The sequence below is a fragment of the Mus caroli genome, chromosome 18, assembly GCF_900094665.2.
Source record: "Mus caroli chromosome 18, CAROLI_EIJ_v1.1, whole genome shotgun sequence".
Classification (NCBI taxonomy): Eukaryota; Metazoa; Chordata; class Mammalia; order Rodentia; family Muridae; genus Mus; species Mus caroli.
The window spans coordinates 34,624,552-34,635,344 of record NC_034587.1 but is presented as its reverse complement, the minus strand read 5'-3'; the positions used below and the strand labels follow the sequence as shown (position 1 = coordinate 34,635,344).

At 40.6% G+C, this 10,793-nt stretch overlaps 1 protein-coding gene across 1 annotated transcript; it reads right to left on the bottom strand.

Annotated features, from left to right (window-relative positions):
* Positions 1 to 6,892: 6,892 nt before the first annotated feature.
* LOC110284897 (protocadherin beta-4-like) lies at positions 6,893 to 9,939 on the bottom strand. Its single transcript, XM_021150890.2, has one exon. It carries the CDS (start codon positions 9,836 to 9,838, stop codon positions 7,352 to 7,354), a length of 2,487 nt encoding a protein of 828 aa, XP_021006549.1. The 5' UTR covers positions 9,839 to 9,939; the 3' UTR covers positions 6,893 to 7,351.
* Between the last annotated feature and the right edge of the window lie 854 nt (positions 9,940 to 10,793).

The following is a 10,793-nucleotide window of genomic DNA, read 5'->3' as shown; positions in this document are numbered from 1 at the left end:
GTATTTACACAAGGTATTACACAACTGTTAAAAATAATCATAAAATTTCTAGGCCAACGATGGGAACTAGAAAAATATCCTGAGTGAGGAAACCTAGACCCAGAAAGTCAAACATGGTATGTACCCGCTTATAAGTGGATATTAGATGTAATGTAAAGGATAACCAAGATACAGTCCACAGACACCAAGATGTTGAGTAACAAGGTGGGCTCTGGGCGCATTGTAGGAATCTCCCTGGGAAGAGAAAATATGATAGATATGGAAGGTGGACTGGAAGTGGGTAGGGACAGGAACAGGGGGATTAATTGGAGGGACTACCAGGGGAGAGAGATTTGGGAGAGAAAACTGGAATGAGAGTTGGTATTTCAGAGGTGATATAGAAACCAAGTGAAATGGAAACACCCAGGAATCTATGAGGGTGACACTAGCTAAGACTCTGAGAAATGAGGGCTACAGCCCGAACCAGCCATCTCCTGTAACCAGGCAAAACTTCCAGTGAAGAGATTGGGACACCAATCCAGCCACACAATATTTGACCTACAATTTTTACTGCCTGAGAGATGTGCGGGGATAAAGGTGGCACAGAAATTGTGGGAGTGGCTAACCAATGATTGGTCCATATTGAGACCCCTGTTATGAGATTGGTGCCAAGCCCAATTTTCATCAGAGAGGCTTTACCCAGCAACTAATGGAAACAGATGTGAAGATCCACAGCCAAACATTAGGTTCAGAGAATCATGCTAAAGAAGGGGAGGAAGGATTATAGGAGCCAGAGGGGTCAAGGTCACTACAAGAAAACCTACAGAATCAACTAACCTGGGCTCCCAGGGGCTCCCAGAGATCTTCCTGCCTCTCAGTTCTGGGATTAAAGAACTGAATCACCACACCCAGCTAACATATTTTTTAAAAGCTATTTATTTTTATTTTATTCTTCTGGACATCTATGTGACTGTATGCCAATTACGTGTAGGTGTCAGAAGAGGCTACTGAATTCCCTGGAGATGGAATTAATAAGCTGTCCAATGTAGGTCTAGGACTAAGGTCAGGAAGAACAGCAAGCACTCTTATCCACTGAACTATTTCCAGCTTCCCTTTACGCATCTTTACCATCAAGCCCAAATTTAAACAACTGTTTTCCTTTGATGTGGTGTATTCCATAGCTTTGGACAAGTAGATTGGTTTCTTGGGACTCCAAATCTTTTAAATTTTCCTATTTCTCCCTGGCTTTCCTGAATTTCTTGAAATCACTGACATTTTTACTGTCACTACAGCTGTCTCCCTTTCCAAAATGTCATGAGAATCAAAGAAGGAGTCCTTAGCTTAGTACATGCATTTAAGTTCTTGCAATGCTCTTTCATGAGGGGATGGCTCTTTTTGATGTTAAACCTTCATTTTCAGCTTCTACCACAATGTATTTATCCACTGATCTACTGGGAAATCTCCATTGCTTTAAGTTTTGATGTTTATAAAGGATGTTTCCAGAAACACAGGTGTCCACAGTTTTGTGTGGATGTGTTTTCCATTTCTTTTCATGTATACTGTAGAGCATGCTTGCTGGATCACACAGTGAGAATACACCCAGTGCTTCAAGAAACTTAGAACTGTCTTCCAAAGTAGCTACATCAGTTGTCATTCCCATTACCACGAATCAGAGTTCCTGGTGCTCCACCACCTCCTCAGCCTTTGATGGTGTTGGTGTTCTGCAATCTGGACATTCTAGTAGTTGTTTTGGGGGTACTTCAATGTTATTTTAATTGGCATTTCTTGAATGACATACAATGTGTCACAGCTTTTCATGTACATATTGACCACCTGTGTGTCTTGGAGCACTTTTACATGGCAGTGTTTCTTGTTGTTGTTGAGTTCTTAAATTCTGTGTGTAGTCATCCTCTCTGAAATAAGTTCTTTCAAACAGTTTCCCAATCTACAGCTTGATGTTTTTCTTCATTTTCTTCATAGGATATTTTGCAGAAGAAAAGATTTATTTGAATCATTGATAGTATAATTCTTGTTCCATATATTGTGTCTTTGTTGTAGAATCTTCAATTTGGTTGTATGTAATCTACATCTCTCTTAAATGTAGTCTGATAATTTAGGTTTAATTTTAATTCAATTATAATTGATGTACTATATAATGTATCTTCTCTATGTTTAGAGAATATTTTTATTTGTCCCCTATGTTTTGCTCTTCCTATATTATTCAAATGTTTTTATTTTAATTTTCTTTCAATTAGTCTTTGAATCATTATTTAGAAGTTACCTAAATTTCATCAATGAATCATCTACAATGGTGTACAATAATTAATCTCCCTATTCTTATTGGCTGCATAATCAACACTCAATCACTATTCATTTCCAGTCATTTTCTTTCTTCCTACAATTCTATAATCTCTTCTAGAATGCTTTTTTAAAATGTAGTTTCTCTAACATATTTCTTTCAGTGTTCATATTACTAATATTCTTTGTCTGAAAACTTCATTTTCTTGAGGTTCTATTCTCTCATAATAGAATTCTAGTATGATAAATGTTTCTTTTGAGATGTTAAAACATGACTCTTTTGTTGTTGGTCTCATAATTCATATCGAGAAGTTATTGCTCCATTTCTCTGATGTTTCTTTAATGAAATTTATCTCTTCATGTGATTGCTAGAATACTTTTTGCTTTTCTATTTGACTTGGATACTGCACTTTCTTATTTTCTCCTAAGGTGTGTTTTGATTTTTGTCTGTAGGCTTAGATTTTTCAAAACCTTCTTTAATTATGGTTCTTTAATGCTTCGACCTTCCATCTAGCCCACCACCCACTAGAGGTAAGGGAAAAATGTTTAATAGGAAACAGAGGTTGTGGGCCTGTTTTGAAATAGTTTTTTGAGGTGATTCCAATATTCATTATTAGAAGTCGAGTCCACTAGCAAAACACCAAACATAAATCAACAGTAGTAGTCCAGTCTACTCTGCAAATACCAAAAGTGAATCAGTAGCAGTGGCTTGATCTAGAAGAAACTGCAAGACTATGTTGATCAGCATGAGTCAAGAAGCAGCTGGAATACCACCAGAAGTTCTTTGGTGTATTTTTCTCTATGAAGTCTCAACAAGCGAAGATCAGCAAAGAAAGCAAGGTAAACCAATGCAAAAGTGTCATCAGCAAGGACCAGCAAAGCCTCAGTGAAGCCCATCAATGACCAGCAAAGAGTGGCAAGGTGAACCAATGCAAGACTGTTGTCCATTGTCTGTTGGGTTATATTTATACTTTTTCTAAACATCATGTGTCCTCTCAATTGTCACACACCCTTTCAACAGTCACCTTTCAGAAATACTAAATGTCTGTTCTTCACAAAACTTCTCATAAGACAGTTTCCAAAAATACATCCCATGACACAACTAAGTCTCCAACAAAACCAGAAATTCCCACATCATTTGTCTAGTTGGAATTTCATAAAACATCTTGAACAGTTGTTTACCAGTTTTAGACTTGAGAGCCCTAGCCCTACATGCACATGACACAGTATGTGTGTGTGTGTGTGTGTGTGTGCGCGTGTGTGTGTATACAAGTCAAGAGGATAATTACACAAGTCAGCTCTCTCTTTCCACATTTTGGGTTCCAGAGAACAAACTCAGGTTTTGAACTTGGTGGTAGCAGGCCCTTTCCCCCACTGAACCAATGTCATCTCCCTACAAATCAATTTAATTAATTATTGAAGTTGAATTTTTTTCAGACAGGGTTTCTCTGTGTAGCCCTGGCTGTCCTGGAACTCACTTTGTAGACCAGGCTGGCCTCGAACTCAGAAATTCGCCTGCCTCTGCCTCACAAGTGCTGGGATTAAAGGTGTGCACCACCATCGCCCTGCTTTTTTTAAATTCTTTTTTTTAAAGATTTATTTATTATTATATCTAAGTACACTTGTAGGTATCTTCAGATACACCAGAAGAGGGTGTCAGATCTCATTACAGATGGTTGTGAGCCACCATGTGGTTTCTGGGATTTGAACTCAGGACCTTTGGAAGAACAGTCGGTGCTCTTAACCACTGAGCCATCTCTCCAGCCCTTAAGTTGAATTTTTAATACTATCTTTCAGTCTAAGATCTGAGCCTTCTAAGTCAAATGTTTTCCCCCTTCATTTATTCTTGTCTCTAAGTAGTGGGGCTTACACTGAATCTTTCTACTGAAGACTGGATGTTTATGTGAAAACTTAACCTAAGATCAAGCTCCTATTTTCCCTCCAGAGAAGTCCTTTTGAGTTTTGCATGGTAGAGCCAGGTCTAATCAAATTATTCTAATCCAAACAGGCATTGTGCTTAATTACGGTTAGTTTCAGGCCTGGTGAACAGCAAACACTACTTAATTTCCAGTTGAGAACTTGGATTATTGATATCTCTTTCCTACTCCAGGCCAAACTCTAATTTTTGCATAGCAAGAAAAACAGTATTTTGCCTCTGCATTCAGGTTATATAACTGTAGGTTATATTTTTCAAAATCTTTAAAAAGTGCACATAAATGTTTTAACCTTTCTTCTAGCCCACCACCCACCGGAGGAAGTGGACAGGAAAGGTTTTTTTTTTTTTTTTTTTTTTTTTTTTTTTTTTTTTTTTGTTTTTCGAGACAGGCTTTCTCTGTGTAGCCCTGGCTGTCCTGGCACTCACTTTGTAGACCAGGCTGGCCTCGAACTCAGAAATCCGCCTGCCTCTGCCTCCCGAGTGCTGGGATTAAAGGCGTGTGCCACCACGCCCGGCAGGAAAGGAAAGGTTAAGCGAAGGGGGATGTGGACCTGTTTAGAAATAGTTCTTTGTAGTAAATCTAATCTGTTTTGTCAGGATATCATCAATTCAGTTCACAGAAATCAGCAGCACTTGCAAACACCATTCACCAATCAGTAACAGCAATTTGATCCAAACAAAACCTCGACGGTCTACCAATCAGCCTGAGATCATGGAAGCATCAAGAAGGCACTGGAACACCATCAGAATTTCTGTGGTGCATTTCTCTCTATGAAGTCACAACAAATGATGACCAACAAAGAGTGGCAAGGTGAACTAATATCACACAGCATTGTCAGCAAGGACCATGATCAGCAAAACCCAACAATAACTAGCAAAGCGTAGCAAGGCGAACCAATACCACACAGCATCACCCACTGTTTGTTGGATTATATTTATACACTTTCCAAATATCATGTGTTCTTTCCAGCATCTGCTCTAGAAAATCATCACATGCCCCCTTTTCTAGGCAGCTGCCAGAAAAACACCACATGTCTGTTCTCAACAAAACATCCTGCTATGTGCCTGCTTCAGGAAAAAATCCTCTAAAGACAGTTTCTAGACAAACATCACATGACACAACTGAGCCTCCAAAGAAACCAGAAATTTCCACTTGATTTAACTGTGTATTTTCTCCCTGAGTACATGTCCTGAGAGAAGGAACTAGACTTCAATCTTCAATATACTTAAGTTTCCGTTTACTCTGTCTCTGTGAGCAAACAACCTGTTGTTTGCTCAGACTCAGCAAACTTCTTTGGGAGCAAGCAGACAATAGGACTTGTTGCTCATCCCCATGGGATTTGATTCTCGGTGATTTAAGCCCACCCAATTATCATACAGCACAATCTCTGTGGCTGAACAGTAATGGTTTCTGACCTTTCACCTGCTTTTATGATTGTTTTCTCTTACCAGATCCTTCATGTAAACTTCAAGCAACAGAGACCAGAGAAGAATGATAGGAGCACTCTCATATGTAGTCTGTATAAAGGCACTATGTGTAGTCCATGCTGTAAAAAGGACTATATAACTCACATACTATGAACAGCTTGGTATGTTTACATGATTAACTTGTCTGTTCAGAGTTACCACACCATTCCTGTCTAGATACCCCTGGAAGAGTTTCAGGATAAATCCAGCGAGTGTAAATAAACCTGTCAGAAGATCCTGCACTTGTTATCCACAGAATGAGGGAAGCGGTCAGGTGATGATAATGAGAGAAATAAATATATCACAACTCTAAAAAAAGTGACTGACCACCTGCCCAGAGACTAAATTCTGAATGACTGGCTGCTACACCTTCCTCCTGTGTAATCTGCTGCCTGGAAGCAAGACATAAGGTAGGTTTTAGAGTGTTGACTTGCTGCCTTCTCAGATTGGCAGTTCTCTAAATAAAGTGATGTAAACATTCCACTTCTGACACTTCTATAGACTAAGGCAACACAAACTCCAGTATCTGGTTACATTTCGAGACATGGTCTTGCTACATAACATTGGCTGGCCTGGAGCTTACTATTGAAGACCAGACAGTCCTTGAACTTAAAGATCTGCCAGGTTCTGGGGGATTAAGGGCATGTACCATTATGCCCCGCTATAGAAAGAAAGCTTTTTAACTCCTCATTTCTTTGTCTAATTTTACTGACTGTTTTACAGTCACATTGACATAAATATAGTTAGGTAGAATCACACAATGTGTGTACTAGATCCACTAAACATAGCATAAAACAATTATAATACAATACATGCTCTTCTGTTCAATCATGAGCAAAACAGTATTTATTTACTAGAATGGCAAATGCATTTGATTGAGAATTTAAGTTAAAAATAACTGAAGTCACATTAAACATCAACGAAGAAATGAAAATAGTAAAGGGGATTCTATTGTTGATTTTAAAAAGAACTCATAGCTACCAAATGACAAAACACAAGAATATTATGTCACAATAATAAGCTCTGAACAAGACGGTCAGAATGCAGAAGTTTCTCCTATTGGAAGACAGCGCAAGCTACAGTAAGATGCAGCATAACTTTACGCTTTAGCTTCTGCCAAGTGTGAGGTAAGAAAGGATAAACCCGGCGCTTCATTATCTCAGAATGCTTGGATTTGGATTTTGCTTTTTGAAAAAAAAATCATGCTAAGCAATGGATTAACAACTTTATTTCATGAAAAGAATGACAAACATTTATGATGCTCACGACAAGTGTCACAACTGAGTGTTCTAATGAAGTGCATCTTAACATGATTTGGGAAAAATAAGTATTCTAAGACCAAATAATTCTAAGCATTCTGATCTTAAAAATATAAAAGATACAGTTAGAACAGGTGTCATAATTATACAGAAATCCAAATTTTCTTATGAGCATTAAAGTCACTTTAGGAAATTCTATGCTACTTGAGTTACTTGTAGTTGTGAAATTACTATTCACCAAAGACACTGAATATGTAGAAAACCCACATTTAACATAATGATAGAATAAGCGTGCGTAATATGAATAGGATAAACAAGAGCCATTGGAGACATGCACAAGGTAGTTTCTCCTAAAGTTAGTTAATATTACACTTACCCATATAAAAGTGTATTAATTCTTAAGATTAATTACTTAGTTGAATACAAAGCTATCCCTGCAGTGGGGACTTTCCATAATTTCTATCCCAGCATTGGGGATCATGGGTTTCAGTAACTTGAACTCACCAGTCCCAGAGTCGCCCCTCAGACACACTTCATACTGGTAGCTTTGGGACAGGGTCCCTGCTCCACTGATATCCACCAAGTGGCCAGGAAAGTGTTCACCAGGCATAGAGCAGCCATCCAGAGAGATCTCTCTGGCCCTCCTGCACAGTCTTACCCCCACAAACAGCAGCACAGAGAGGAGGAAGAGAGAAGACACAGATGCCAAGGCTATGACCAGGTACAACGTAAGCACGTCCTCATCTTCATGGGCGCGATCCTGTGCTACCTCTGGAAGAGGTAGGTAGGATTGTGAGAAGCCATCCACTAGCAGCACCTGCAGAGTGACACTGGCAGAGCGCTGAGGCTCTCCATTGTCCTTGACCAGCAACAGCAGCCTGTGCTTGGGTGCATCACGCTCACTCAACAACCTGGTGGTGTGCACCTCTCCATTGTGTGCCCACATGCTGAACAGCCCAGGTTCCGTGGCCTTGAGCAACTGGAAGGATAGCCAGGCATTCTGGCCAGAGTCGCGGTCCACTGCAACCACCTTGGTGACCAGGTAGCCTGGCTCCGCAGCTCTAGGCAGCAGCTCAGTGAAGGGAGCCGAGGCGTTCTGCATCGGGTAGAGCACGAAGGGCGCATTGTCATTGTCATCCAGCACCACCACGCGCACCAGAGCCTGGCTGATGAGTGGAGGTGAGCCTCCATCTGTGGCGCCCACGTGGAACTCGAAGGCCTGCAGGGCCTCATAGTCCAGCGCCCTGAGAGCAAACAGCTGCCCATTATCAGCGTTAATGGAGATTAACGAAGAGAGGGCCAGTTCCGGATCATGGGGCGGCAGCAGCGAGTAGGTGATGTGGGCATTGGAGCCTGAGTCTGAGTCTGTGGCACTGATGGTGCCTATGTGTAGGGCGGGGCTGTTGTTCTCGCGGACAAACATGCTGTAGGAGGTTTGGGTGAAGGCGGGGGCGTTGTCGTTGATGTCAGACACCTGTACTGTTATAGTGTGCTGGGTTGTGAGCCTGGGTGTGCCCAGGTCGGAGACCATGATGGTGATATTGTACTCAGCTCTGCTTTCTCTGTCCAGAGGGCTCTCTGTCACCAGGGTGTAGAAATTCTTGAAGGTGGATTTCAGAATGAATGGCAGATTCTCTGGAATAGAACAAACCATCTTTCCATTCTCTCCGGAATCCCTGTCTCCAACTCTGAAGATGCTTATGATCATCTCAGGAGCATTTTCTGGGACAGAGCTGGTCAGTGAAGATATGGTCAGCTCTGGGGCATTGTCGTTCACATCCACCACCTCGATCGTTACAGAGCCTTTCCCAGAAAGCCCACCTCCATCTATGGCTTCGATTTCCACATGGTAAGATTTAATTTTTTCAAAATCCAATTTCTTTTTCAATCGCATGTCTCCAGTAGTTGCGTTTATTGAGAATGTTTGTTGGATTTCATCTGATGCTTGAAAGAAGCCATAGGAAACTCTCCCAAAGTTGCCAGCATCTGCATCCCGAGCTAAGACAGTCAGGACTGGGGAGTCTGGGGGACTGCTCTCTAGGACCTGCACCTCATAGGGGCTGTTCACAAACTCAGGAGCATTGTCATTGATGTCCATGATCAGGATTCGAACCAGGGCTGTTCCTGACCTCGGTGGAGACCCTCCATCCAGAGCTGTGAGGGTTAAGCTCAGCTCTGCCTGCTCCTCTCTGTCCAGGCCTCTGTCCTGCACCAACTCTGGGTATTTTTTGCCTTTACTATTATTTCGAGTGAGGATATGAAAATAAGGGTTGGGGCTGACTGTGTATTGTTGAAGCCCATTGCTGCCCACATCCAAGTCCTGGGCTAAATTCAGTGAAAATTGTGTGCCTGGCTGGCTGTTCTCCGGTATTCTCAAGAGCAGTTCTCTATCTGGGAATTCTGGAGCATGATCATTTATGTCCTGGATCAATAATTCTCCTTGAAAATATTGCACTGGCTTTTCAAGAGTCACCTGGAAATGCAGCACACAGGGATCCACAGTGCTACATACCTCCTCCCGGTCTACTTTCTCCCTCAGAAGCAAATCTCCAGTCTCAGGATCCAGCAGCAATCTCTGCTTGTAATCATCAGACACCACCCGTGCAGACCTGGCAGCCAGCTCCCTAGATCCCAGACCCAGATCCTTGGCCAGGTGGGCTACAAAAGAGCCACTTTCTGTTTCCTCTAAGATAGAGTATCGAATTGTTGGCTCACTGCAAACCTGAACCAAAACCATCACAAAAATAAACGCCATTACTTGCCTGTTTAGGTGCATTCTCCCCAGCTTCTCCATGATGAGGAAATGCATGCTTGCATCCAATCCTGTAGCAGTCTCCAAATGCTTTGAAACACTGAATTCTGTTCCCCTCTTTGGAGGAATCTTCACCGTGTTGCTCATAATCTCATATTAATCCATTATATTCTTGCCCCCAAAACTTCTATAGCTCCATAGTGCTTGCAAAGCTCTTGTCTGCTTCCTTTGTTCTGTATTGCAACAGTGATTCCGGGTATTTTGTGATTTTTAATCACAATCTTAGCCTGCAGCGCCACCCTGTGTCTTTTTGGGATAATTGATACAATTCTAGTTTTAAGGCAAACAAGCCTTTAGTGTCAAAACACAATTTTAATGTTCAGACTAATGACATTTTGAAAGTGTATATAGTTTTTGTTCTTTGGCAACATTGTTATCGCCTTATATTGCATAATTTGGTAAGGTCATTCACTACTATGTATAAGAAGAACCATGTACACAAAGTAGAAGACAGCTCATCTTCCCACATATACTTTGAAATTTTGAATAATCAGGTTAAAAAAAAAACCCAGGAAATTCTATTTCTAAAAGTGCTTTTTCACAGTGCCAAAAGAACAAAGTTGCTTGCTTAAAATCAGCAGTTTGTGTCATTAGTATAAACTATTACAGAGGGAATTGTCTTTTGGAAAACTCTAATGTACAGATAGAGATGAATAGATCAGATTAATCAGCTGACCACCTGAGTGAAATAGCTACAAACCAAATAGTGCAAACCAAAATTTAATATTGGCCAACCTTCTAATTCTAAAGCATTTGGAGGTAGTTTGACATTATGAATTTTTGATGCAACCTCAGACAACTAACAACTCTTTCCTGTATGTATTTAAATAGAAAATAGTATCTATGTATTTAATGCATAGAAATCAGCCAAAGAATTTATTTTCAATTTAGAACATTTCTCTAAAATCAGGAAACATGATTTTTTTTAAAAAGGTGTCCTTTCTTCTTTCTCTTTCTTTCTTTCTTTCTTTCTTTCTTTCTTTCTTTCTTTCTTTCTTTCTTTCTTTCTTTCTTTCTTTCTTTCTTCTCCTCCTCCTCCTCC